Source organism: Mus pahari, chromosome 4 (assembly GCF_900095145.1).
Source record: "Mus pahari chromosome 4, PAHARI_EIJ_v1.1, whole genome shotgun sequence".
In the NCBI taxonomy this organism is placed as follows: domain Eukaryota; kingdom Metazoa; phylum Chordata; class Mammalia; order Rodentia; family Muridae; genus Mus; species Mus pahari.
The window spans coordinates 52,092,118-52,117,739 of record NC_034593.1 but is presented as its reverse complement, the minus strand read 5'-3'; the positions used below and the strand labels follow the sequence as shown (position 1 = coordinate 52,117,739).

Sequence of the window (25,622 nt, the reverse complement as noted above, 5' to 3'; positions counted from 1 at the left end):
GATCAGAATATTGGCATCATCTCAGAGCATCTTTCTGAAGATTACTAGTTAATTGAGAACAAAGCATACTAACACTCTAGTGGATCCTGAATCTAGAGATGCCTTCATCAAAGCTAGCATCACCTATTGGTGAAGAGGGCAAATGAGTGCAATCAGTAGTGGAATAATACAGTTTCAGCTCTGAACTCTCCCCCCGACTCCAATGATCTCTAGAACCTTATGCAACTCTAACAGCAGTAGAATAGATCATAAAATCCCCTAGAGATGAGAAAAAGATTCTTGCACCAAAGTTTAAATTATGATTTTTATTAACTAAACTGTGGTTATAACAAGAAATGAAAACATAAGTATTCAGAAGTAAAGCAGAGGACCAAAAAGAGATGGGACAGACACTACTGTCTACTTGTCAACTGTTGAGAAACAATACAAATGCCCCAAATTAGCAAATCTGTATAAAGGATACACTAAAAGTTCCATTATTGTAGCTCTTTAATGAATTTGAAATTATTGAAAAAAAGGGACCACCTAAATACAATAATAAAAAAAAAAATAGTGGATAGTTGCCTCCCAAAGAACAGGTACATATTCAAAGTAGAAGCCATTTGAACTTGAATGAGTACCTGCTGGCAGATCGTCCTCAGTACGTATCTAGCATATTCTCTGAGATTGGCAGTCTCTATGGAAATGCTTTTCCCGTAGGATTTTGAGTTCTGCGAGGTGGCCCAGGCATCCTCAGCATTCCCATCACGTCGTAAACCCCTCATGCCGAAGTCTTCATTCTTCAATGTGTTGACATTGTTACTGCCAATTTTGGCATCGCCTAAGTAACAGAATCACAAAAGCAAAGTCACAAACGTTCAAAATATTGCCCCAAATATGTAATAAGCAAATTAGGCTAGGTTGCAGGGACTCGAGAGGTGTGAATGTTGTGACTTCTGCATAGCCAGTTGTCCAGTGACAGTATGGGTAGATCAAGAGATACATAAAAGGAAACAAAACTATTGGATACGGAGAAAAGTCAAAGTCAAGGCTCACTCCTTCTTTTGGTTTATAGAATTCAATGCTCTTTTGCCAGCTTTGAAAGAGCCACTGGATGACACTTAATAACCCAAACACATCGCATTCACCAAAACTGCAGGCATTAGTGTACTCAAGTTTATCTGAGTTATAGACAAGAAAATCTGCAGCATCCAGCGTGGACCTTCCCTGACCAATCTCTAATACACGAGTGAGATGAAGCTAAGGAAAGTATTTGTCTCCCCCAAACACGCAGCATGGCATACTTGGATGAAATAAAAATCTCAAAAAAAAAAAAAAAAAAAAAAAAAAAAGTGAGAGATAACTTGGTAGTGAAATTGCCAGACAGAAGCAGAGACGTCAGACGTTTGCCTCCTTACCTATAGAAATCAAAACAAGCTTTGGCAAGACGATTTCCTGAAACCAGCGGCTGACTTCAGGGGAGGCCTTGTGGAGTAAAAGCAAGCCCAGGTCAAAGCAAACAAAACGAACCAAAACGGACAAACAAAAACAAAAACAAAACAAAACAAAACAAAAAAACAATTTAAAACTCAAGGCCAATCCCCCAAAGGTTTTGACTCTGTTGAAAACAAAAAACAAAAAAACTCTTTTCTCAGGAGGAAGAGAAATCAAAATGTCCTAATTAATGTCTACTTTCAAAACTCTTAGAAGCAGAGTGGCTAAGGCTGTCACTCAGTGGCAGAGGATTTCATGTGTGAGACCTTAGGTTCTATCCTCAGCACCATCAGCGCCACCACACATTAACCAAGCAGAAAAACAATAGGGGTAAAGATAAGCAATACATCTCGACTTACCAACGTATTTTCATATACTCACCATGTACCTTAAAATATCAAAACTAGTAGTTTTACCCATGAGAGTTTTATTTTATTCAACAGCAACTTTTCAAAATTAGCAGACACGTGTATTCTCTACAGTTAGATGATGTAATTATCTATCTCTATCTCAAGTTAAAGTACTATGTAAATTAGGAGCAAAGTTCACGATAATAGTCCTATTTTCCTGTCTAAATGTGTATTTGGTAGCTAAGAGTTGGGAGAAAATTGGTTAGACGCACTAGAGTGGATAAGGCAAGAACAAAAATAAGCACATCTCTTAGACCCCTTGTACATCTCCACTGTCTTTGGATATGGGGGTCTGAAGTCTGTGTGACTATGCTGGAACCTTCTGCAATTGTACAGCCAAAAAAAAAAAACCCAGAATATTCTATGTTAATTTGTCTAAGGCTTCACTGGCATATCACTGTGCTGATTATAAATTGTCAGACCAAGAACCTCCCACATTATTTGAATATCTGAAAAGTCTGGCAACTTTACTTGGGATTAGACCAGTTCTGCAAACAAAGGGGTCACTGTCTAGATGCGACTCAGCTTGTGGGTACCACTGAAACATGTTAGTGGGCATTCTTACTTCCAACATAAGTTTATTGAAAATATATTTCTTATTTCCCCTGATGAGACTTAAAAATAGCTAAAGAGAAATTCAATTCCTGTCTTCATGACCCCAGTGATTATTAATCAGTCAAGTGGACCAGTTCTCCTTACACTGACTGAAATCAGCAGTTAGTATTGGCTGTACAATATTTTAAGGCCCTGAGCTCATTCTTCCCCCTTCCTAGATCTCTCTCCTATTTCCCTAACTATCCAACTCCATGTTCCTTCTCCTGAGCTCGCTTTCTCAAAAAAACAAAACAAAAACAAAAACAAAAAAAACAAAACAAAAAAAAAAACAACAAGAAAAGAAAACCTAAGCAATATAATCAATAAGATAAAACAAACCAACACAGAAAAGCAGAATACACTTTGTGTTGGCCAGCCATTCTAGAGCATGGGGCTTGCTCTGGAATGTGGCTGATATAAATCACATTGTATTGGAGAAAACTGAAAAGATTTGTATACTCATTTTCATGGATATTCTTTTAAACTTATTTTTAATAGGCTGCTTTGTGAACACTGCTATTATTCTTTGCCATGCACAAATAACATTTGTCAAGCAAGGCAAGGCTATATTTTTATTTGTATTATCTAAGGCTCACCTAAATGGAAACCTGTCTATCCTGTAATTCTGTTAAATCATGAACTACTTTATAACATGATGTGGCAACTATTGTTTGGTTAAGGCCAAAATGAGGTACCCAAAGTTAAAAGTAGGCAATATTGGAGTTCCCTTAATCATTCAAATGCTTTATGATTTACATAAAAATATCCTGAGGTGTTGCCCTGCAGATGAATAGAAGGCAGCACTATTACTCTTGTTAAATATGTACAAGTAAGAACATAGAGGAATATTAGGCATCGTGAATTAGAGAAGCCTGTGCCCCTCCTGCTGTTCATCAGCGATACAAGCATCATTGCAGCTCCATTTACTTAATAAAAACAACATGGCAGAGAATACAAACTTGTTCAGAGTCACAGCAGACAGAGAAACACAAAATTAAAATCCAGGTTTTCTGAGTTTTTGCACCTGGAATATAATCTGGCTGAAACATAAAGCTTTTATCAAAAATATAAAGTGCAATTTCTGCCAGTAAATAAAGGCAAACAATCCTGTGGGACTGAGGACCTGATTTACATCAAAATGAAGAAGGACACAATTATAACCAACACGTGGTACTTATATCACAGTTCTCCCAGGGTCACCATAGTTAAGAGACAGAATCCTTCAAGTTCCCATTACTTAGGCTTAGGGAAAGCCAACCAATTTTTTTTTTTCCAGGACAAGCAAGCAAACAAAAAATATGTTTCCATTAACATTGCTTATAATTTACAGTGCATATAAATTATTTTTGCCTCCACTTCCGGTGATTAGCCAAGAAGCTAGAGGCCAGGGTAGTCTTACCAAGCATCATAATTGCCTTCAAGACAGCAAAAACTGCTCCTACTTCTATGCTGTTATGAGCTGCAGCTAAGAGGTGTCTATCACAAGATGATCTTATTCCGGGGAAAGGTTTACCTACAAAAACAACAACAAACCTTCAGTGGCCTCTTCATTGTCATTAACCATCTTCTGCCATCATTCACAGTCAGTAAGACTTTTCATTGGTTGTTTGTGGGCACTTAATTGACATGTTTGCATTAACTGATGCGCCACAGAATCATTAAAAAACACTGCCAGTATTCTTACTTAACCTTTCCTCTGTAATTACTATTAAAACAACGTTCCTATTCCTCAAAGAGATGTGGTCCAAAGATTAGCAGGATTCCCACACAGATGCATCCATCTCTATATGGAAATGATTTAGCACAAGCCTTCACTAATACCCTCCATTGCCTCAGGAAAGATAAATAAATGAGTTGTCATCCGCTTAAGCTGAGATGGCATGGCTCAGAATCAACACAGGGTACACAAGAAGCTGAGACTTCCCACCAGCACACTATTTCCTAAGAGCCCAGGCATTTTTATTGTTTATTAATTCCTCATTTTTATTTCCCAATATATCCGCATATTACATCATGGAAGGTGCTGACAGCCCTTTCAATGGCATGATCTCACTCCTCCATCATGTGCAGCTCCTGCCCATGAAAATCAGGGAGGAAATTACAACCTGGACAGCTCACTTGGTCACAGTAGAACCAAAAAGTGCAATAAACCCCAAAGCAGAGCTTTCTCTTGAGGTCAGCTCACCTGTTCCCTGAGGGAAAAAGCAGGCCTGGGGGGCTCTGAAGAGGTGAAGCAGGAGGCGGCATGTCATCCTTGCCCCGGGCTCTGCATCCGCATCTCCACAGGCTGCAAAGAGGAGGAGGAGGTTTTTAAAACAAGCTTCTTCACATACTCCACAACAAGCTTTTCAGGTTTGCTACTACTAACATTTCTGTAATACACTAAATAACCCTTCTGTTTAGTAAGGGCATTAGTTATATCTTTCTGAAGAAACTTCATGCTCCCTTACACCCCGTAGAAAGCAACGGCAGTATCCTGTCCCGGAGTTCAGTTTCTCTCTGCATAAAACAGCTACTACAGCTCTACCATCTCTTGCAGGTACAATGCCATCCCACAGTGCACACATCCTTAAAAATGGCCCTTTCCCTGTGCTTAAGTGGTTGGAGGTGACTACCAACCAGCAAACAGTAACAGACACAGCTCAGGATCAGCTTACCCGCTGCTAGGAGAGAGGGAAGTGCGACGTGTTGCACGACATCTTCCAGGGAGAAACACTGTCGTGCTATCAGGATAGCAATGAAAGTAGCTAATGAATCATGGAATGAAAGGTCACTCACCTTTAAGAAAAACATTGACAGGTTTTAATACCCGGCATCCTTTAATGCAGTATCAAAGACCACTACCTAAGAGAATACCAGCAATACCAATAAGATCTCAAATCTCCATATGAGCCATCAGGGGGAAATGACTGGTGATCATCTTCTTAGGCCTATTGCTACTCTGATCAGACAAAGCACGTTTACTCATATTCTAGTGTTCTAGGTAGATGTTGGCCTTTAACCTGTCAGTTGCATGTGCATGCAACTGAGAGAAGACAACCCAAGAGCAGAATTGAGATACTAATAAAAGGTGTATCACAACTGATGCTTGCCAGTGGAATACATACGCTATTTATGGAAAAGGCAGGAGGGAGAAGGTGAAGCCTCTGGCAGGAAAACAGGACCCACTAACATCTGAACCTTCTTTCCTATCACACTAATGCATTTTTTTTAATGTGAGAGAGTTAATTTAAAAGAACTCCGAAAAATTTCAAAATGAAAGATGAGAGAAAGGAAGGGGAGAAAAATTAGTTAAGTTACAGGGAAATCTCTACATTCCAGATCTCACAAAATATTAGAAGAAAATACTAAGAGAACACAATTACTACAATAGCAAACTTCTTAGTGATTGGTACTAGGTGCAGCAAGTCACAAATATATATTTCAGAAAAAAATAACTTAGGTCTTTGTTGGTGTGGAAAGGCAGCCTATTATTAATGTATTTGCACAAATAATATCTTAATCCACGGAATGCGGACAAGGAGGCAGGCGTGTCCATTCAGCACTGAAGTAGCAGAAAGAAGAAATAAGCCCTCAGCGTTACAACTGTCAAGTTTCTTTAATAACATACACAGAGCTCTGACAAAGATCACCCCAAGCAATGATAAAGGCATAAATGAATAGAGAATCCACACAGATGTTTAAGGAATGCATATATCTCTATCTCTCTCATGGGTGCATCATAGAAGATGAGGAGGTCATGGAACATGCTTTGGGCAATCCTTCCATCACTCTACAGGCAGAGCCTGAGAATACTGAATATCCTGAGTCTGCATGTGGATTTTCTTATGCAAAACAACAAAATCTGTACACTTAGACTTAAGTGTATGCTGGTTCTCTTCATGTATGAAACATTTTCTGTACTGTGGTGAGGGATCCACGCCGCAAAAAAACGAAGCAGCTGAGACAGTTCACATTTAAAACCTTAGCTGCTGGAAATCAGGCAACAGGGAACACACTGGAATTCCTTCTGTTACTTCTATCTATTTTGTTTTAATTTATTGAATTCGTGGTATTGAACATCACTTGGAAATAGAGAAATATGTTGCTGTGTTACAGGTTAGTTAATTGAGTAGTAAAAGATTATTAAACTAGTAATTGATAAGTAAAGAAAACTTACATCCACCGTGCAGAGGACATCATTAAATCCCCACACATGATTTGACGAACAGCAAAGGGCCTTCAGAACCCCCAGCCACTCCGAACTCAGAACAGTACAGCAAGCAGTTAGCTCAGAGGAGAAATTGGCTATGTCATTTATCCTGGGGGGGCGGGGGAAGAAGAAGATAGCAGAAAGTGAATTGGTACAAATAAGAAATGATTACACCTAACCCTCACGAAACTGGAGGCCCCAGGGGGTTTAGAGGTCTGGTGGGGAGAGGGGTGAGAGGTATGGGATGTGGAACAGTCAGAGGGTGGACCGGGGGGGTGGGGGATAAAATCTGAAGTTTTTTTTTTTTAAAAAAAAAGATTTAATAAAAAGAAGGAATATATGAAAAAAACCAAAATGATTACATATGGTTTGTTTACTGAATACATACTTCATTATCATTAAGCATCACTTAGATTTAAGGATATAATAAATACCCCCTTGTATTTATACAAGGTATAATTATACACAGCAACATATAATTATAAGAAGTGAATTAGCATATTTTTGATTCTATGAATAAACCCTGTCTACAATTTCACATTTTATAGGAATCGAAAGTTAAGGACACAAGGCTGGGGATATTCTGTGAGCAAGATCCTGGAGTCACTCGGTAATATCACCAGGATCAATAGTTAAAGACACTATGTGACGTAACTAGGCCCAAGTACAGTTTATATCAAAAGATAGTGCTGTCTTTAAAATTGCGTATGCTTTTCAAAGTGGATCATCCATAAAAAATGTCTACAGCCAAACCCAAAAGCCCCAAGCCATGATTTCTCAGGTGAAGTATTCAGCTAGGATAGAGTGGGGCAGAATCAGAAATTACTAAAGAGACACCGAAGCAGCTCGCCCCTGATGGCTGCTGCACGCAGGGTAAAGGAGCTCACCGGCCGGCATCCTGGTGTCCCATGCACACGTTCATGAGGGTGTTGCACACAAAGCTGTACCGGTTGGCAGCATTGTCATTGAGGATCTTGCCCAGCATTGAATAATTGATGCTTCTTGCAGAGGGGTTCTCAATAAAATCCATCATGAAGTCCGGATCCCAGCGTAAGTTGGAATTTGCAGGCATTACATTATTGTATATGGTCTGCTTTACTTTTGAACAGGCACTACTAAGGTTAGAAAATGACAGTTAAAAAAGGAAAAAAACAAACAAACAAACAAAAAAAAACAAAGCAACCAAGAAAATCACTTCACTTATAGACATGCTAAATGGTCAACTACTCTAAGACTTTCCTAGACCATCTACAGCCTACTACTATTAATATCAAAATCTTTGTAAACCAGCATTGGTACAATATCTGAGATAGAGTAATTGCTTAATGAAGAGATTTTTAATTTACAGATGACCACAAATCAATTTCTTTCTTAAGAGTAGTTGTAAAATGTTATAACCTAAAAATAAAAATGGATCCAATTACACACGAGGAAAAATTCAGTGTTTTAACTACGACTGTAAGCCCTAGACCCTATTCCTTTGGGTGTAGTATGCCCAGTAATAGCCACCATGCCAAGGCTACTGTGAGCTCTAAGCTACAGCTGGGACAAGCAGAGGTAAAACTCCAGCATCTGTGTAGTTCATGCTCTCCATGGGGAATACAGATGATACATTCTATAGTGTGAAGAAACTGTTACAGCATGCCTAAAAAGCACTTGAAAATGGAGAGGGCTGTAAGTTCCCACCTAGCTGGGCGTGTGCCCTGTATTTCAAGCCTTCCTGTGAAACAAGGAGGCAAACACATTTTAAGAACTGAGTGTTTTCAGTGGGCAACATCTTAACAGATATGGAACACTGGAAATAAGAGAAATGAGAATGCATTCCCCAATGTTTCTCTGAAGACAAGACGAGCAATGGTGTGATCCCAAGCTTTTGATTCCAAATGAGCTCGGCTGCTCGTGCCCTCTTGCTGTGGATGGTAAATCCACAAGCAGAAATCCATTTCCTGCACAAGAGCTCTACTATGTAGTATAGTCTTTTGGACCAAAATCCTGGCAGGTGAAGGTTCTGTTATTAGGGCGACACATAGATCTATTAAACTGCAGAAGCATTTCTTCTTTTCCTTAAGTTTTGAGATCTACTCCACTCTGCTGTCAAACTCAGTCTTCTCTGGAGAACCTCTCTGGTGGGCATCCTAATTTCTCTAACCTCGGAGCCTCTGCACCTTTCCTTTCTAGACTCTTTCTCTTCTTTATCATACTTCCCAAGAGGAGCGTCTCTGTTTTGATAAGATGCTGGCTGCCATTGAGAATGTGTTCTCATTCTTCCCACTCTCTGCTGCCCACACATGGGGAATTGAGCCAGAAATTCAGGCATGCTCCTTCTGTAACTGTGTGTCTCAGGAAAACCCGATAGAGTAATGAAAGCAACGCATGCCTTGAGGTCAGAAAACCTTGTTTTAAATCCAAGCTTCGTCATGTGTCAAAAATGATCAGGAACAATCATTTGTGGCTTAGGAAACTTAACTCTACTTCCTAGGATAAGGACAATTCAAAACTTTAATGGAAAAACTATCACAGTTTTGTGGCATGCAGAAGTTCAAGCAGCAGGAGATGTGGCTAATGTGATGCTTCCCTCAAATTTCCTCCCAGTAAGGTGTTTTAGTGAAAACCGTTACAACGTTTAATTACTAGTATACTAACCAAAACCTCTGTGAACATGTAACTTCTCTGTCAATGTTTTTCCTAACCTCCAAACAGACCTCTGACCGAACACTATTCCCAGAGAGCCACACTCCTTTTTCAGTTTCTTGATGAGGACTGTGCATTCACTACCAGTGATGCCTAGCCTCTTGGTGTTAAGAGCACCTTAGTCCACTGGTAATCACATAAAAATAAATCCTGTGCACTTAACGAACTCACTTAGACCACCTGGTACTACATTGTAAAAATAATAGGGGCTGCCCACCATTAAAACCAGGGCTATTGCAAAAAGCCTATCTTTGAGAAGTGTAAACTGAAAACTCAAAATGAAGCAATAGAAGAAAATGAAGCATTTTTATTGTTACTTCATTCAAATATTTTACAAAGGGCTATTTTAAATCAAATGATAACATTTTGTCCATTTTATTTATTAATGCCACTATTTTACCAACAGCAGTGCAACAGTGTAACAGTAGTGTAGACAAATTGCTTTTGTGTAAAATACAATATTATCCTATCTTTAAAATTTGGGAATAAAAGAGAAAAATGTAAGCTCTGAGGAGATTTGCATCCCAGAGAGGAGCCAAACCACAATATATATATATATATATATATATATATATATATATATATATATATATATATATATAAAACCAGCCAATACTGAGGTTTGCAGAATAACTGACTGAGAATGGGTTGTCACTGAACACAAGGTTGTCAGCAAGCAGGGCCACAGACACTGTGTAACAAGGGACAAGCACTCCACTGAGGAAGAGAGTCACAAGGAAGGGGAGAGCAACAGCAAGTAGACAGTGCTCCAGGTGTGAGGACCAGAATGGAGTTTCTGGGGACAGAAGAGAAGAATACACTAAAGGAAAGGAACACAGGAGAAATGGAAGCCAACACATCTCAATGTCCATCAGAGCTGTGAGTTTGATACTGCATAGATGACAACCATGGGTACCTCACAGTCATCCTTGCTTGAGTCACTTCAGCAGATGTGCTGAGAATATGCTCTAGTGAGTCTGGGTAAAGGCAATGAAGCCAATGAGAAGGACTCTGCAAGCTGGTCCAAGCAAGAGATGCCTGTGATGGCTGTGACTGGGGTACGGAAGAGAGGTCAAATGTGATCCATACATGGAAGTCAGGGCTCATGGTGTTTCTAAGCAAACTGAACACAGAGCAAGGAGGAGCAAAGAAAACCATTCGTGACATGTCTTCTGGATTTCAATACCCTCTGCCACATTATTTCCTCCTGTAACTCCCCAACAGGCACTTAATATCTGGCACACAGGATGCTAAGCAACAGATGAAAGGAACTGGGGACTCTACTTAAACAGACAATTAAGAAAGTAGAGACACAAAGGAAGCCAGCTTGCAAAAATCTCTGAAAGAATGTTCAAAGTGAGGTGAAAGCAAAGGCAAAATACAGAACCATTTGTACTCAAGAAACTGTAACCATAGCTACGCAAACAGCAATGTGCACTACTAACACGAGGCTCTAACTTCTGCAAAAATTAATTTGGTCTAAGCTCTGAGTCAGAGTTCTGAGAAGATAAAAGTACAAAGCTTCTAACACTAAAAACTTTTGGACTTGTTTTAAAAATGTCCCTGAAGTAACACAATTAATGGACAGGAGTAAAATTCTTGGCAGGAGAATAGCTGTCATCTAAAGGCTTGCTAACAAGCCGGTCAGTCGCATATTTAACGGCATTGTCCATAATCAACACACGTACTCCCGTGTCATGCTGCAAACATAGGGATTTATCACAGTGTAACTCAGTTGAGTAACAACGGGCCATGCAAACAACTGCTTTGAATTGGCGTTGGTTAAACGGTATTTAGAGATGTACTAGTCTTCCATTAAGAGCTCATGCATGCATGGGGAAGAGATGTGCTAAAGACGAACCCAATTTTAAAAAGCGAAGAAATAAATTTTAAAATACCAGGTTGGGAGGTGGCATAAAATTATGGGTATAGAGCCTTAAAGAATCACTAGGAAGGAGGAAGATTTGCAACTTTGTGACCCAGAAAGAGTGTGGAAGCCAATGTAGCAGGAAAAGTCTGCTAAAAAGGCAAGATGGGGAACAAGGGGGACGTAACACAAGATGGGGAACAAGGAGGACACAGCACAAGATGGGGAACAAGGAGGACACAACACAAGATGGGGAACAAGGAGGACATAACACAAAAGCATTAGGAGACTTTTAAATTTTAAATTATGTTTTAAATCAGAATACAAGCCTATGCTAGATTTTTATCATGACTTCAATATGGCTTATTTAAAACTTCTAAAAGAATGTGAAATCTTAAATAAGTGACCCTTTCACAGGTGCTGTACAGTTTGTCACCTAAGATCACTGTTATGCACATACTAAAAAAAAAATCTTGTACTTATTATCATTAAGTATTTTAGTATCTGTCTGAATGAGTCTCGGGTAGATGAAACACTTCAGATTGGCTTACATTAGTACATAGGATATAACCACAATCAGACCATTAACACACGGAGGTGTGATCATGATGGAAGTGTAATCATGTCTGTAGGTTTTTTGTTTTTTTGGTTTTTGTTTTTTTACTTTTTCCTGCTCACCTAAAAAGGTCTCCAAATTTACTTCTGAGGTGGCTGCAGGATACATAGAGGTCATAGAGGTAGGCCAAGATACATCTTTCTGGGGAAGAGCATTCCGAGGGGTTGACAACATGTTTCACCACACCACACAACCTGAGGACAGAGAAACAGGAATAGAAGTCATGTCTTGATAGTATTTGAGTAGTAAGTAATGAATTCTTTAATGTCTACCCAGCACTTAGAAGTATGTATCAAACATAAAAAGAAACTCGATTGCTCATAAAAATATGAAGTTATTAAATATCAATTTTTGTTACACTGAATACTAAGAAAGCTTAAAAAACCCTCAGGAACATCACTTAAAAAAAAAACATATGCAATGAAGTGAATTCTCCACACTGCAATTAACAATCAAAACTGAATCACTTAGGCTGCTCTAACTAGAAAAAAAGAAAAGGCTAGGCAGAGAAGTTTAAGTCAATACAAAGTTTCACAACTTCAATCAGTTGACATAGACTGCCAAGTTTATGAGTTTGGAAAGAAATAATTCTTCAGTGCAGGAAATCTGGTGAATTTGATGAAGCCATGGTTTGGAATCCCATTCCTCTTGTTTATACTAACTACAGACAAATTTATCTTGGCTTATCTTATGTAAGAAGATGAAAATCCATTCTCTGTAGAGGCATCCTTTATAATAATGCCAGCCTTTCAAGAGCACCAACACCACAGCCACTTTCTTCCCTTCTAAACCATGGACTCCTCTGTCCCTACAAGATAGCCATCAGTATGGCATAGAAGACACTACCTGTGGCCCATCCATACATGTGTCTGACTCCACCACCACTCTTTATCTAACATAAGACTCCACATAACATGTCACCCATAGTGTCACCAATGGCTGAGACTCTGAAAAGAGTTTAATAACAATCCTCCACCTTACCACCATCACTGCACAAAGACGACTATTAGGTGAAGTGACCTGAACAGAGAAAGGAAAGGAGAGACTGGGTGCATAGTGGACCACTCTCCATTATTCAGAAGATAAGGAAAATCAAGAGGTGGTAGTCTGCACTGTTCAGGCCCCCTAGGGACCGGCATTCCCCAGCATCAGAGATGGATGCCAGGAAAATAAGGAACCGCAGTGCAGTATCCCAGGTAGTCTGAAGGAATGTCACCTGGTGGGGCACTTGGTGGTTATAAAGGAGGACAACATGCTGTTTGTCTGGGTTACCTCACTCAGGATGACTTGTTGTTGTTGATATTCCATCCATTTGCCTGCAAACTTTATGATGTCATTCTTTTCTAACAGCTAACTAACACTTTATTATGCAAACACACCATATTTTCTTTATCTAGTCTTTGGTTAAGGGACTTCTAGGTTCTTTCCGGTTCTGGTTATTATGAAGAAAACCACAATGAACATAGTTGAGCAAGCGTCCTTGTGGTAGGAGGCAGCATCTTTTGGGTACATGTCCAGAAGTGGGTCTTGAGGTAGATTCTGAGAAACCACCACGGTGACTTCAATAGTGGCTGTACAATGGAGCTCCACATTGTCACTAGCATGAGCTGTCACTTGTGTTTTTTTACCATAGCGATTCTGACAGACATAAGATGGAATCTCTGGGTCATTTTGATTTGTATTTCCTGATGACTAAGGATGTTGAACATTGTTTTTAAGTGTTTCTCAGTCATTTGATATTCCTCTGTGGAAAATTCTGTTTAGAACTGTACCCCATTTTAAAATTGGATTATTTGGTTTGTTGGTGTTCAGTTTCTTGAGTTCTTTTATATATTTTGGATAGAAGCGCTCTGTTAGATATGGAGTTGGTGAAAATCTTTTCCTATTCTGTAGACTGCTGTTTTGTCCTATTGAGGTGTGTACTGACTTATAAGTGGATATTAGGTGTACAGTAAAAGACAATCATGCTACAATCCACAGACCCAGAGAGGCTAAGTAACATGGACCTCCCTGTGCAGGGGAAACAGAAGATTTTGCAAGGGAATGAGGGTAGATGGGCATGGGAACAGGAGGAATCAAGTGTGGGGGATGGCGTACTGAGAAAGATAACTGTAATGGGGGGGGCATTTGAGGGGCAAGGTGGAAATCCAGTGCAATGAAAACTCCCTGGAATCTACAAGGGAGACCCTAGTGAAGACTCCTAGTATTAGGGGATACGCAGCCTGAACTGGCTATCTTCTACAACCAGGCAAGACATCCAGAGGCAGGACTGGGACACCAATCCAGCCACAAATCTTCTACCTACAATTTGTCTTGCCTACAAGATGTCTTGGGGTAAAGGTGACACAGAACTTTTGGGAGTGGCCGACCAATGACTGGTCCAGCTTGAGACCACACCCGAGAAGCCCACACCTGAACTGCCTGGATGGCCAGGAACCAGAGGCTAGATAGCCCAGAGACCTAGAACAGAACCAAACACAACTGGAAAAAAGTAGCAAATAAAATGACTCCTATGGATATTCTGCTATAGACTGGAGCCTAGCATAACTGTCATCAGAGAGGTTTGATCCAACAACTAATGGGGGCAGTTACAGAGACCCACAGCTTAGGAAGAACATGGGGAATCTTGCAGAAGAAGGGGACGGAGAAAGGACAGTAGAAGCTAGAAGGGTCAAGCACACCACAAGAACACGGCCTACATAATCAACTAAGCGGTGCTCATGGGGGCTGACAGAGACTGAACCGACAATTAAGGAACCTGTGTGAGTCTGATCTAGGTCCCCTGCATATATGTTATGGTGTATGACTTGGTGTTCTTGTGGATTCCTTATAGTAGGAGCGTGTGTTATCGCCGAACTCTTTTGACTGCTTTTGGGACGCATTTTCTCCTACTGAGTTACCTTGTCCAGCTTTGAAATAAGGGATGTGCCTAGTCCTGTTGTAACTTGTTCATTTGACATCCCTGGGAGGCCTGCTCTTTTCTGAAGGAAAATGGAAGAGGAGTGGATTCGGAGGGAAGGGCCTGATGAAGGGGAGAACTCAGAAGAGGAGAGGGAGGGGAAAAAATAAAAAGTTTTTAAAATGGAATGCAAAAAAAAAAAAAAAAAGAGGGCAGCAAGTACAAACAATGGAAGCAATCTGCTGGTTATGCAGAAGCAAACAAATCCCAATATAACATAGAAAGGAAAGAATTATCCTGTGACTGAAATAAACGAACGCAAATTGATAGTTGCATTCACCTTATAGTAGTTTTCATTTTCCAAGACTAAAACCTTGTACTGTGGTCTGACATTCTCAGTCACATTAAGGGGGTAAATTACAATTTTGGCAAAACAAAACAAAACCTCCTACTGGGTGTCAATAGTGTCTACATGACACAACCCGGGTCACTTGGGAATGACTTGGGGGACATGTGCTTTATTTCTATTTCACAAGGGAGGGTTCAGTTTGCTGTAACCTGTGCCATCTCTAGGCAGGCAGACCTGGGTTGTATAGGAAAGGTAGCTGAGAAAGGCAAAGTGGTAAGGGAGCGGTAAGGGAGCGGTAAGGGAGCTGTAAGGGAGCCATAAGGGAGCGGTAAGTTCCTGCATCCAGAGGTTTTCCTCCAGCTCTGGTTCTGGTGTGCCTCAGTCATACAACTACAGGCTATAGACTGAAAAAAAAAATCCTTTGGTAAAGTTGAATTTGGTCACAGCATTTACTGTAGCAACAACGAGCAAACTAGGGCACGATAAATAATTTAAAAATATAACATAGTGAAGCCAAATATAATCTTATGAGTATTTAAGTGGATATTTTAAATGTTAAAATATTAAAACAATTTCAAACTAACAAAGAACAACCAAACAAAAATACTTTTTCCAACTAAGTATGTATGAGTTCATGACCAGTGAATGAGTCGTTGAATGAATCATTATTTTAAAATGGAATGAATGAATGATTTTAAAAGAATGGTGCTGAGAAAACAGTAAGGAGTTGACGTCAATTGGCAACATGTATTAGCTGTGTGGTGACTGTGGGGCACATCACTTCCAAACTCTTCACCTGTTGAACAATACAGAAGAGTGAGGCCTCACATAAATACACACCTTCTCTCACCATAAAGCTTTTGAGGTTTGTAATATTCTACTTCTTAAACTAGATATACATGTAAATCAAAGAGAAGCCTCTGCAAAACTGATGCCACTGGAGAAATCTTGTTTATAAATTAAATGCATGTGTTAGGTTACAGGGGGGGAGGTGGGAAACCAAGAATACAAATGAAGAGACGGGGGGGGGATAAAGAATAGGTTGTCTTTTTTTATAAAAGGCCCTAGAAGTGCAGGTGAAGAGCAGGTAACATGATGCCTGCACAGAGCTCTCTGCATTTCTCTGGCCTTTTAAGCGCAGTCTCTTGCAGACAGATAACACTGGGCAGTTCCTTAGCCTGACTTCATGAACGACAGCAGGAGAAGCCTTTGTCTATTAGACACTCAGACGAACAACTTTCATTAATCAGAAAGACGGTGGCCAAGTTTCTACAGTGCAAATAATCCTTGCAGTGTTGCAAGGACTGTGTAGTGTCTGATTGTTTTCTCAAATGTACACTGAAAATAGATGACCACATACTAGCATTCACTGCTTGCAGTAAGTTGTTGGGCGGCATAAATGAGAAGAGAGCAGTGCATGACCAGGAGATGAAGAGAAAGCTAGTAAGTAAATAGAAAAGAAATCAAACACACTTCCTTCATTTATATCTCTTTCTCTAAAAATTAGTCTGGGTAAAACCATTTTAGGTATGTTTTCATTGAAAATTTAATAAGACATCTAAAATTTCAAAATGAATAGTATCAAAACTATGGACCAACAGTCTAAACAAAAATACTTTTTTAGAACTCAGTACAATTTTTCTCCCAAACTTACTGTATTTCACTATGAATTCTACCTTTTAGGATTAGAAAAAACAAAACAAAACAAAAAAACAAAAACAAAAACAAAAACAATGCTACTTATATACCCACCCTTCAAAAACCTGGGCTGTCTGATCAGGATTTAGGATCAGGCAACTATGGTACCGCCTGAGAACGGCCACAATGCAGACACACAGTCCTGTAGTGTAACTTCCTGCCAGGCTAGAAGACTTCAAGAGCAGCTCCGCTTCCACCACACTCAGTTCATTCAGCAACTGCAGCAGAAGTGGGGGTTGGGGGGTGAGGGGGGGGGTGGAGGGGAGGGAAGAAGACAAACAGGAAAACCGTTCAGTGAACCACTGGTGCACATATCCTATATGCTCCGGAATCAGAACGCACACTAGCTTTGGCTGGCATTTACTTTTAAGCCTTTCCTAATTTAAACAAATGCTTTTCTGTCTAGACACCAGCATGTACATGACCAGGATGTAGTCCGTGCTGAAACAGGCACCAAAACTTTCTGATAGCCCAGAGCCCAGAACTAAGTGTTTAAAAAACAACCCCATGCTTTCTTTCTTTATTTTTCTTTTTCATTCTTTCTTTCTTTTCTTTTTCTTTTTTGGTTGTTGTGCTTCCTTTTTTTCTTTCCTTTGAATGAAACACAACTAATAACTATAATAACTACTTTCTTATTTATAAAGCTTGGAGCAACTGTACACTAGAAAAAAATCAAGTCTAATGTCTATTCATTAACACAAGGAATAAATGAACTAAAATGTGTGTAACTACAGTGGGACAAATGAAATTATAAAGAGTATTTTAACAATTATTTGTGCTTTTCACTGATTAACTCTACTACAGAGGATATAGCGTTTCATTATTCCCACGGAAAATAATAAGGTAACAAAAAAAAAACCCAACAATCAACAACAAAAAAATCTTTCAAGTATATATAATTTTAAATAAGACGTGTATTACTAGCACCAACTATAGATTAACAGGAAAACTATTAACTCAAAATGTCTCAAACACTTTAAAATTTACTAGGTGCTTTAAATATTTTGTTTGTTTTGTTTTGGGACTTTGTTTGGTTTTGTTTTGTTTGTTTTGTCCAGACAGGGTTTCTCTGTGTAGCCCTGTCTGTCCTGGAACTTACTCTGTAGACCAGGCTGGCCTCAAGCTTAGAAATCTACCTGTCTTGGCCTCTCAAGTGGGATTAAAGGCATGTGCCACCACTGCCCAGCTTAAAATAGTTTTAATGTAACAGAACTGGCACATGTTCAAAGGCATGAAGTTCCAAGAGGCAGAAAGAGAGTTGGGACAGAAAAGTGATTAGGGAAAGTAAATCAATAGGGACTAAGTTCAATTAAATAGGAGCAAGATATTTTCACATGCTGTAATATGGCAGGGTAGCTACAGGTAACAGGATGCACTGTACCTAGCAAACATCAGGAAAAGGACTTGACGGTTTCTACCATCAAGAAATGATGTTTGAGGAATAGGTATGTTTAAGAATATACATAACATTTACATGTTTTATGGCATCATATGGTACCCCATAAAACTACATTTTTGCATATTTATGCAGGTTAAAAAAAATAAGAGGCTTGAGAGATGACTCACTAGTTAAGTACCACTAGCTGCTCTTTCAGAGGACCCATGTTCAGTACCCAATACCCTCAGGATGTCTAATAAGCATCCGTAACGCCCTTCCATGGGAGCCAATGCCCTCTTTTGAACTCTGTAGGCACCAGGCACACACATAGTGCACATCTGTGGGCAAGACACCCATGCATATAAAATAAATCTAAATAAAATATTTCATATAAATATCAGCCAGGTCACAAGCTTGTAGCCTTAAGTACTCGGAGGCTGAGTAGTGTGGTCACTTCAGATGGAAGGCTCAGAAAAGGTCAACAGTAAGGGATAGCCTGGCTTTTAAATCAACAAGTAAAGAGCATGAAGAAGCAAGGTCAATCTCTAGTGTCTGGTTAGTCTGATTTCCTAAACGTGAGAAAGGCACAGTACAGTCTCTCTGACACCTGGATGGCAAAGTCAATCAGCCCATTGATGTTCAGCGCTGGCTCCATGAGATCAAAGATGAGCTGAATGTGGTGAGCCAACGGGAGGTGGTAGGACGTTCCAGACGCAAAGCTTGTGATTTGCTCCAGCACATTGTTAGAGATCTGCGCAGACAAAAGCACGGAAGGTCACACAACCAACAGTCCGGGTGAGGCTTCACAACACATATGAATTCATGCGATTCTTCTACTTTAAAAAATTAGTATTTCCGCAGAACTCAAAACATATACAAAACAGCATTCTTACTAACGCCATTTGAAAATTTCAATATAGTCCATCTACTGGTGACGCCAAAGGGAAAGCACTCAAAAGTGTGAATCACCAGAAACTGAGGTGTTAACTGAATAACAATGGTTTTCTTCTAAATTTCCCAGTATTTTAATTAAATCATCAAAAGGTTTCTTTCTCCTTCAGCAATAGTGATGCTGGGTCAGCATGCCATAAATAAGCATGTTAGGAATTACCTTTATGTATTAATAACTAAATGAAGAATACTTACATAATAAAAACAGGTGTTGAAGGAGACACCTAACACTCACAAATGAAGCTTGACCTGCTTCCAAGTCTATAAGGGCCACTAATAAAACTTAAGGCTGGAAGTGCACTGCTTGAGCTTTCAAGGGAGGAGTATTCAAAGCGCGTGACAAACAGCCCCGAATATATACCTGAGATGTTACTTGATGCTGATCGAAGTACGAGAGGAGCTGGAGTTTCGTGAACACGTTTTCCGGGGTTGGAAAAACTTCCTGCTTGCTCTTCCTGGCTTTCTGTCCTTCGTCCCCAACTAAAAAAACATGAGATGTGTTACTTTCCATTTAAGTCAATCTCTTCATATTTCTAAAGATTTTTTTTGATGTGTGTGTGTGTGTGTGTGTGTGTGCATGTGCACTGGTTTGCACATGTGTGTATGGAGTCCAGAGGAAAACTCTGGAGTCATCCTTCAGGCAATCTCACCATTGGAGTTTACCTTCTTTGACTGTACTCTAGAACAGAGTCTCTAACTGGCCAAAACTCAGCAGATGAGCTTGCCTAGCTGTTTGCGGAACCCAAGGGGTCTGCCTATATCCGCACCTCCACAGCAATGGGATTACAACCACGCTCCATCATGTCCAGCTATTTTTATGCGGATCTTGGAACGTTACTGAGTTACCTCCCCGTCCCATCTTTTTATGGGTATTTTTTACTGAAGTATGACACAAATAGATGAAAGCAATATATACTCTATGCATTTTTCCCAAACGGAATGAGATCCAAGTTGTGAAATAATACCTGAAAAGCCCACCCATCTGACTCTAATCCTCCCCCTCCCAAGGGGCCAAAGGCTTGGACGGCTTCCATCGTGGGTGGGTGGAGACTTTCACTCAACACTATGTTTTAAGACAGCCTCATTATTTAGGTATTTCTAATGTTGTACTAAATGTTAATAATTCTCACATACTTTATTCCGATGTGTGAAAATATGCCACTACTTATTCTTGCAAATAACGACTTGATTCTGGCTATTATAAAGTGTCTTTGTAAGCATTCATCATTAATTAACTTTAAAGATACAGTAATGAATCGCCATGGTTGGGTGGGGAACACCAAGGCCTACTGTGACTAAACAGGACACATTATAGGCTTTTTTAAAAGATATGGATTATTTATTTATTTTGTGTTCATATGCACTCATCAGGGAACTTTTGGGGAAACCAAAGAAAATTTTGAGGGTGTTCTCCCCTCCAGAAATCAAATTCAGATGATGAGGCTTGGTGGCAATGTCTTTGGCTCCTGAGCCATCGCACTGACTTTTAGACTCACCTCTGTACTTCTATAAATCAGATAAATGCATGCATATTTATTTATAATTTAGCTTATTTGAGGAAAACTGGCTTTCTTAACAACTAAGAACAAAATTAAAGTCTCTAGAAACAGGATTGCATCTATGTATATACAAAGACAATTATTTATTTATTTATTTTTATTTATTTATTTATTTATTTATTTATTTATTTATTGGTTTTTCAAGACAGGGTTTCTCTGTGTAGCCCTGGCTGTCCTGGAACTCACTTTGTAGACCAGGCTGGCCTCGAACTCAGAAATCTGCCTGTCTCTGCCTCCCAAGTGCTGGGATTAAAGGTGTGCGCCACCACGCCTGGCAATCAAAGACAATTTTTTAAATGAAAAGTAATGGTTGAAAAGTTACAGTACTTCTACAGCACTGTGCACTATCTGGTTAGAGGGAGCGCTGCAACTCAGTTTCATGTGGGAATTGTTAGTTCAGAAAACAAATGTTTCTGATTTCTCCAATGAAGGCATAAGAAGTTGGCAAGATTCCAAGCTCCTCCACATCAAAAGTGGACTTCCCTTTGAATAGTAAGTGAGATACAAAATCCAAGTGAGTTGTCACATTTCAGCTTGGTACAATGGATGGTGATACCAGAATGAACAGAGTAGTAAAATGAGCTGGCACTGGGCAGGGGAGACAGCACAGTTAGCAAATGGCTTGCCTTGGGAGCATGAGGCTCTGAGTGTGGAATCCAGAACCCATGTTTAAAAAAAAAAAAAAAAAAAAAAAAAAGCTAGGAGTGGTGACACCTGCCTGCAATCACAGCCAATGGGAGGCAGAGATGGGACAAATCATGCAACCTAGCTGAGTTACAAGCCAATAAAAGACCCGGTGTCAAGGAACAAACAACACAGTGGAGGTCACCAGAAGAATGAAGCTTGAGTTTGTTTTCTGACCCTTACCCCATCCATGCTCTCATACATTAAGGAAGTGCTGGTAAAACACATGACAAAAGTTCCCTTCTGTCATTAGACCTTCTTCTCTTCCAGTATCTATTCTCATAAGCACAAATTAAATGTGGGATGAGGCCTTCTCTCTCACTCCTCTTATATCAAGTTTTGATTTAGTTTTCAATTCCCTAGAATCATTGCTCCAAAACTGAAAGGGTCCGACCTGCTGCCTTGTGTTCATTAATCATTAATTTAGTCTCCCTTGGATCAAAACAAACACAGATGACTTGGGGAAGTAGGCCTAGCTCAGAACTCCCAAGTGTATTTTTCTTTGCTCATTTGTGCAAACAGGTTCCATTACTGACACATGTAAGGTCATCAAAGCTCAACTGATATAACTGAGTCTTGTAACCTAGAAAGAAAAACACTGATAATTAGTGGTGATTTGAAATGAAAGCTTTCAGTGTCGTTTAACAATACACTCTGAATATAAAGAGGTTTTGTTTTGTTTTGGTTTGGTTTTTTTGCCTGTTTCCTTGTTTTCCTGGCACGCACTATTGCTCTTTCAATACTTAATTTTTACATAAAAAAATTAAGCCATCAAATTCTGAAAGTGTTGGCCTTTTTAGACAGTGTTATAGTAAAGTTGACATGAAAGTTGGCTGTTTAAGCTTTAAGTCAGGGGAGCAGAGGTAACTCGGCCAGCAGTAGATTCTTTGCTTAGCATGCACACAGGCCTGAGGTCAACCCTAGAGGCACATAAGCAGGCACAGTGGTGTGAGCCCATAATCCTAGCACACCGGAGGGAGGGAGGGAGGCAGAAGCAGAAGAAAGAGACATTCAGGGTAATCCCTCAAATTCCAGCCTGCCCAGAAAACAAAAGGACGAATCTCAAAGAGACAAAACAGAACAACAGACTTCCGCTTACAAATCCCCCAGGGGAAGACTGGCTGGTTCTGGAAGTGTCCTAAAGTGTTCTTCAAAAGTCTAATTTTTGTTTTCCCAACAATAAAACTTATGCTAGTCCAAGGGATAGTTTTCTTTTTTCCTTTCCAATCTTCACATTGTAAGTAAAATAGGTGTGTGTGTGTGTGTGTGTGTGTGTACAAGTTTCCTCTAGCCTCAAATACAGTTGGCTAACTTCTTGTACACGAAGAAAGTCTTAAATAATAACTTAAAATGAAGCCTGTTTACCAAGTGGCTGAGATTAAATGGAGGAAGATGCCAGTGTGAAGTGGTGTTTATGTGACTAATACTTTGAAACCCCGCACAGTGAATATCTCTTTTGTAGTCCAGAGGGAAGAATATCTACTTAAGGGGTTGGCACAAAGACAAAACAAGACAAGTTTGGCATTAAAGCAAAACTGTGAAGGAAGGAAGGAAGCTTGATAGCAAGACTGCTTCTTTTCCCTTCCAACTTCTTTTGGTCTTTCTCCTCCATAAACTTCAGAAATCTGCAACGGCCCTCTACACTAATTTAGATGAATTAAGCGTGACTGTGCCTCTTATAGACATCAGCACCTCCCACCACATTCCAACTCCCCCAAAAGCTGCTTCAAATGCCCTTGGCTAGGGACTTGTGAGCCTTCCATATTCAGGCTTCTATCGCAACTCATTTCCTGTTTTCTCTGAGGAAGAAAAAAAAAAACCAGCACAAGGAGAGTTTTCTTAGACAGAGCAGTTTCTTTTTCAAGCTCAACAAGAAGAAGCCAACAGAAGACAGATTCGTTTCCCTTTCTCCGCTCTTGGTTGTTTCTTCTGGCGCTGGCATATTGAAGGTCCTAAACAGGAAAGGGAAGGGAGCCAGGGGTGGAGACAGATCACATGAGGGCAACTTCCCCACCATGTTCTTGAAAGCCCATCCAGTAAACACTGGAGCTCCAGAAACACAGGCTGAGACACAGCCAGCCTGCTCTCAGGCAGGCTTACCCATGCTGATAGCAGAAAAGAGTTTCAACGGTTTCCACCTGTAGGAAAGATCTAGCATACACGAACAAGCCCTAATGCACTCCATAAAAAAATGGAAAGGTTCCTAGGGGTTTCTACTCAAGTAGGAAAACCAGCTGTGAGCACAGGGCAAACGTAACCCTGCCCTCCTTCATAGGAATGACATGCTAGAGAGGGAGAGAGCAGTGGTGGGGCTAAGGTAGAAAATTATGCCATGTTTTAAACCATGACTATGAAATGACGTAAACCTCAAATATGCAACATGATGACGCAATATGAGGGCCAAGCTCTGAAGAAAAAAACAAAAACAAAAACAAAAACAAAAACAAAAAACATGTGTAAAGAACAGGGAAAGAAAATTCCAAGTCAAAAAAGATCGAATTGGCTCTTTCACTTTTCTGTGGTGACAGACTTAGCCATGGCTACTATGGCAACTACCTTCTGGATAATGTGAAATCAGCATCCATATCATGACTTGCTGCTCATGCGAAATACGAGAGGGCAGAGAAAAAGCAAACGGTGCGGAGGAAAGGTGAACTGGCTGTTTGCAGGCAGAGTATTTCTCCTTCTCGTCACTCCGAACATCACCCACAGCAATGACCATAAAAAGCTTGGCACACAGATGACAAAGTACAAATCTTACCTGTAACTCCCTACAAACGGTGGTCAATGCGAATGTTACTAATAATGAACGCAAGGCTTTAGAGTGTGAATGTGCCTATTCATATTCCAGTGTGACAGTCATTCATGAGAGGAAACACTGGGGACAGTGACATGGAGCACTCTGATAAGGCTTGTGAGAGGAGGGAGCACAGACGAACGCAACGGGAGCCAGGGCACTGAGGTGCCTTACCCCCTGATTCTGTGGTGCTCTTCTTGTTCAGGATTTTGAGGATATCTTTGGTAATCTTCTTCAGCTGATGCCTGGCTTCGTCACGCTCTTTCCCGACTCCGTAGAGAAGGATCGTGCGCTGGTTACATTCATGACTTGAAGATTCATCCTGAAAAACAGCAAGAGCCCCTGAAGCCAGTTTGCAGGGCTGGGGGTACATTTTTCTACTCCTGCACCACACTAATCACAGCCTCTCCATGCCTGCTTGCAGGGGTGGTATCTACCTGCTTGGCAACTCACCTTCACCTCCACCGGCACCACCCTGTTTCCCCAGTTTGGAACATGCTAAAGTAAAATAATACCGTGCTACCTGACCTGAAGCATTTGATGTGGGCATACCCTACAGAGTAAGTTCTGGCTGTTCAAAGACTTTTTGTTGTCGTTGTTGTCTAAATTTGACCATGGCCTAAGATGATGATACGATGTTCTTAAGGAAAATGCCATTTCCTTAGTGAGCTAGGAGCATGTGTTTTATAATTAGGAAAAAAAAATCTTGCTAGGACCTTCAAGCATCTTCAGAAAAAAATTACAACATTTATGTCAACATGACCATATAAGGTATATTAGTATTTATTTCCAGATGACAAAAAGCAAACTGTTGGGATTCCTAGGCATGAGCTAAGTGGCTGGGGATGAAGAATCAGAGATGATTGCGTGAGGTTTTTGACCCCAGTCTCCTCTAATGATCACTGGAAATGCAAGCACTACTTTTTTCCTTGTGAGAAAATAAATTACCTGAGTGATGAACAGGAGTCTGACACAGAGCTCCATTCACCTTTAGCCAACTGTAAGTGTCCAAGGCAGAGCCTCACTCTTACGACTGCCTTCAATCTCTCAGTGCTAATTTCTCCCTGACATCTTTTGTTTTCCATTTTCTGAGCAAAGTTATTTATTTTTCAGTTGGACCTTTTGGTGTACCTCCCTCTTTGTCACTCTTTGTATAACACCCTCTAAAAAGCATCACCTCTTATCCTAAAGAACTCCTCCCAGGAAAAATGGATTGCACATGTTCATCATTAGTGATGGTTGCAACTGTTGAAGGAACCCTTCAGAAGTGGGGGAGACACTTGTAGAACTCTGTGTGTCCTGTGCACATAATAACAAGTACCATGCTCCTGCAGCTAAGCACCATATCCACTCTCCAATTCTGTCAGGTTTGCTTTTGTTTTTTTTTCCCTTCAAGTACACATTTGCCTTCAGGCCCCAACTCAGTTACAAATATATATATATATATATATATATATATATATA

The 25,622-nt window shown here is 40.1% G+C and overlaps 2 protein-coding genes across 12 annotated transcripts in view; one reads left to right on the top strand and one right to left on the bottom strand.

Moving 5' to 3' along the window:
• Nucleotides 1-25,622, bottom strand: part of Med12l (mediator complex subunit 12L) — a 299,671-nt gene that overhangs the window by 47,274 nt on the left and 226,775 nt on the right. For 9 of the 10 annotated variants that reach the window (XM_029537714.1, XM_029537710.1, XM_029537715.1 and 6 more), the window contains 11 exons: nt 24,333-24,480; nt 19,480-19,598; nt 18,775-18,918; nt 16,844-17,007; nt 11,906-12,037; nt 7,557-7,784; nt 6,637-6,778; nt 5,135-5,255; nt 4,663-4,764; nt 3,877-3,990; nt 621-820 (listed from right to left, as the gene is read on the bottom strand). In XM_029537714.1, the coding sequence (XP_029393574.1) occupies nt 621-820; nt 3,877-3,990; nt 4,663-4,764; nt 5,135-5,255; nt 6,637-6,778; nt 7,557-7,784; nt 11,906-12,037; nt 16,844-17,007; nt 18,775-18,918; nt 19,480-19,598; nt 24,333-24,480 (1,614 nt within the window). The remainder of the gene's footprint in view (nt 1-620; nt 821-3,876; nt 3,991-4,662; nt 4,765-5,134; nt 5,256-6,636; nt 6,779-7,556; nt 7,785-11,905; nt 12,038-16,843; nt 17,008-18,774; nt 18,919-19,479; nt 19,599-24,332; nt 24,481-25,622) is intronic. The other variant, XM_029537712.1, reaches the window with a different exon arrangement.
• The window catches only part of P2ry12 (purinergic receptor P2Y12), a 45,608-nt gene that overhangs the window by 9,632 nt on the left and 10,354 nt on the right, over nt 1-25,622 (top strand). Inside the window, exon 1 of one of the 2 annotated variants that reach the window (XM_029537719.1) lies at nt 24,583-24,718. The exons of the other annotated variant lie outside the window; for it this stretch is intronic. The gene's annotated coding sequence lies outside the window, so the exon portion shown is untranslated. Of the gene's footprint in view, nt 1-24,582; nt 24,719-25,622 lie in introns of those variants that run through there. 2 annotated transcript variants of the gene reach the window in all.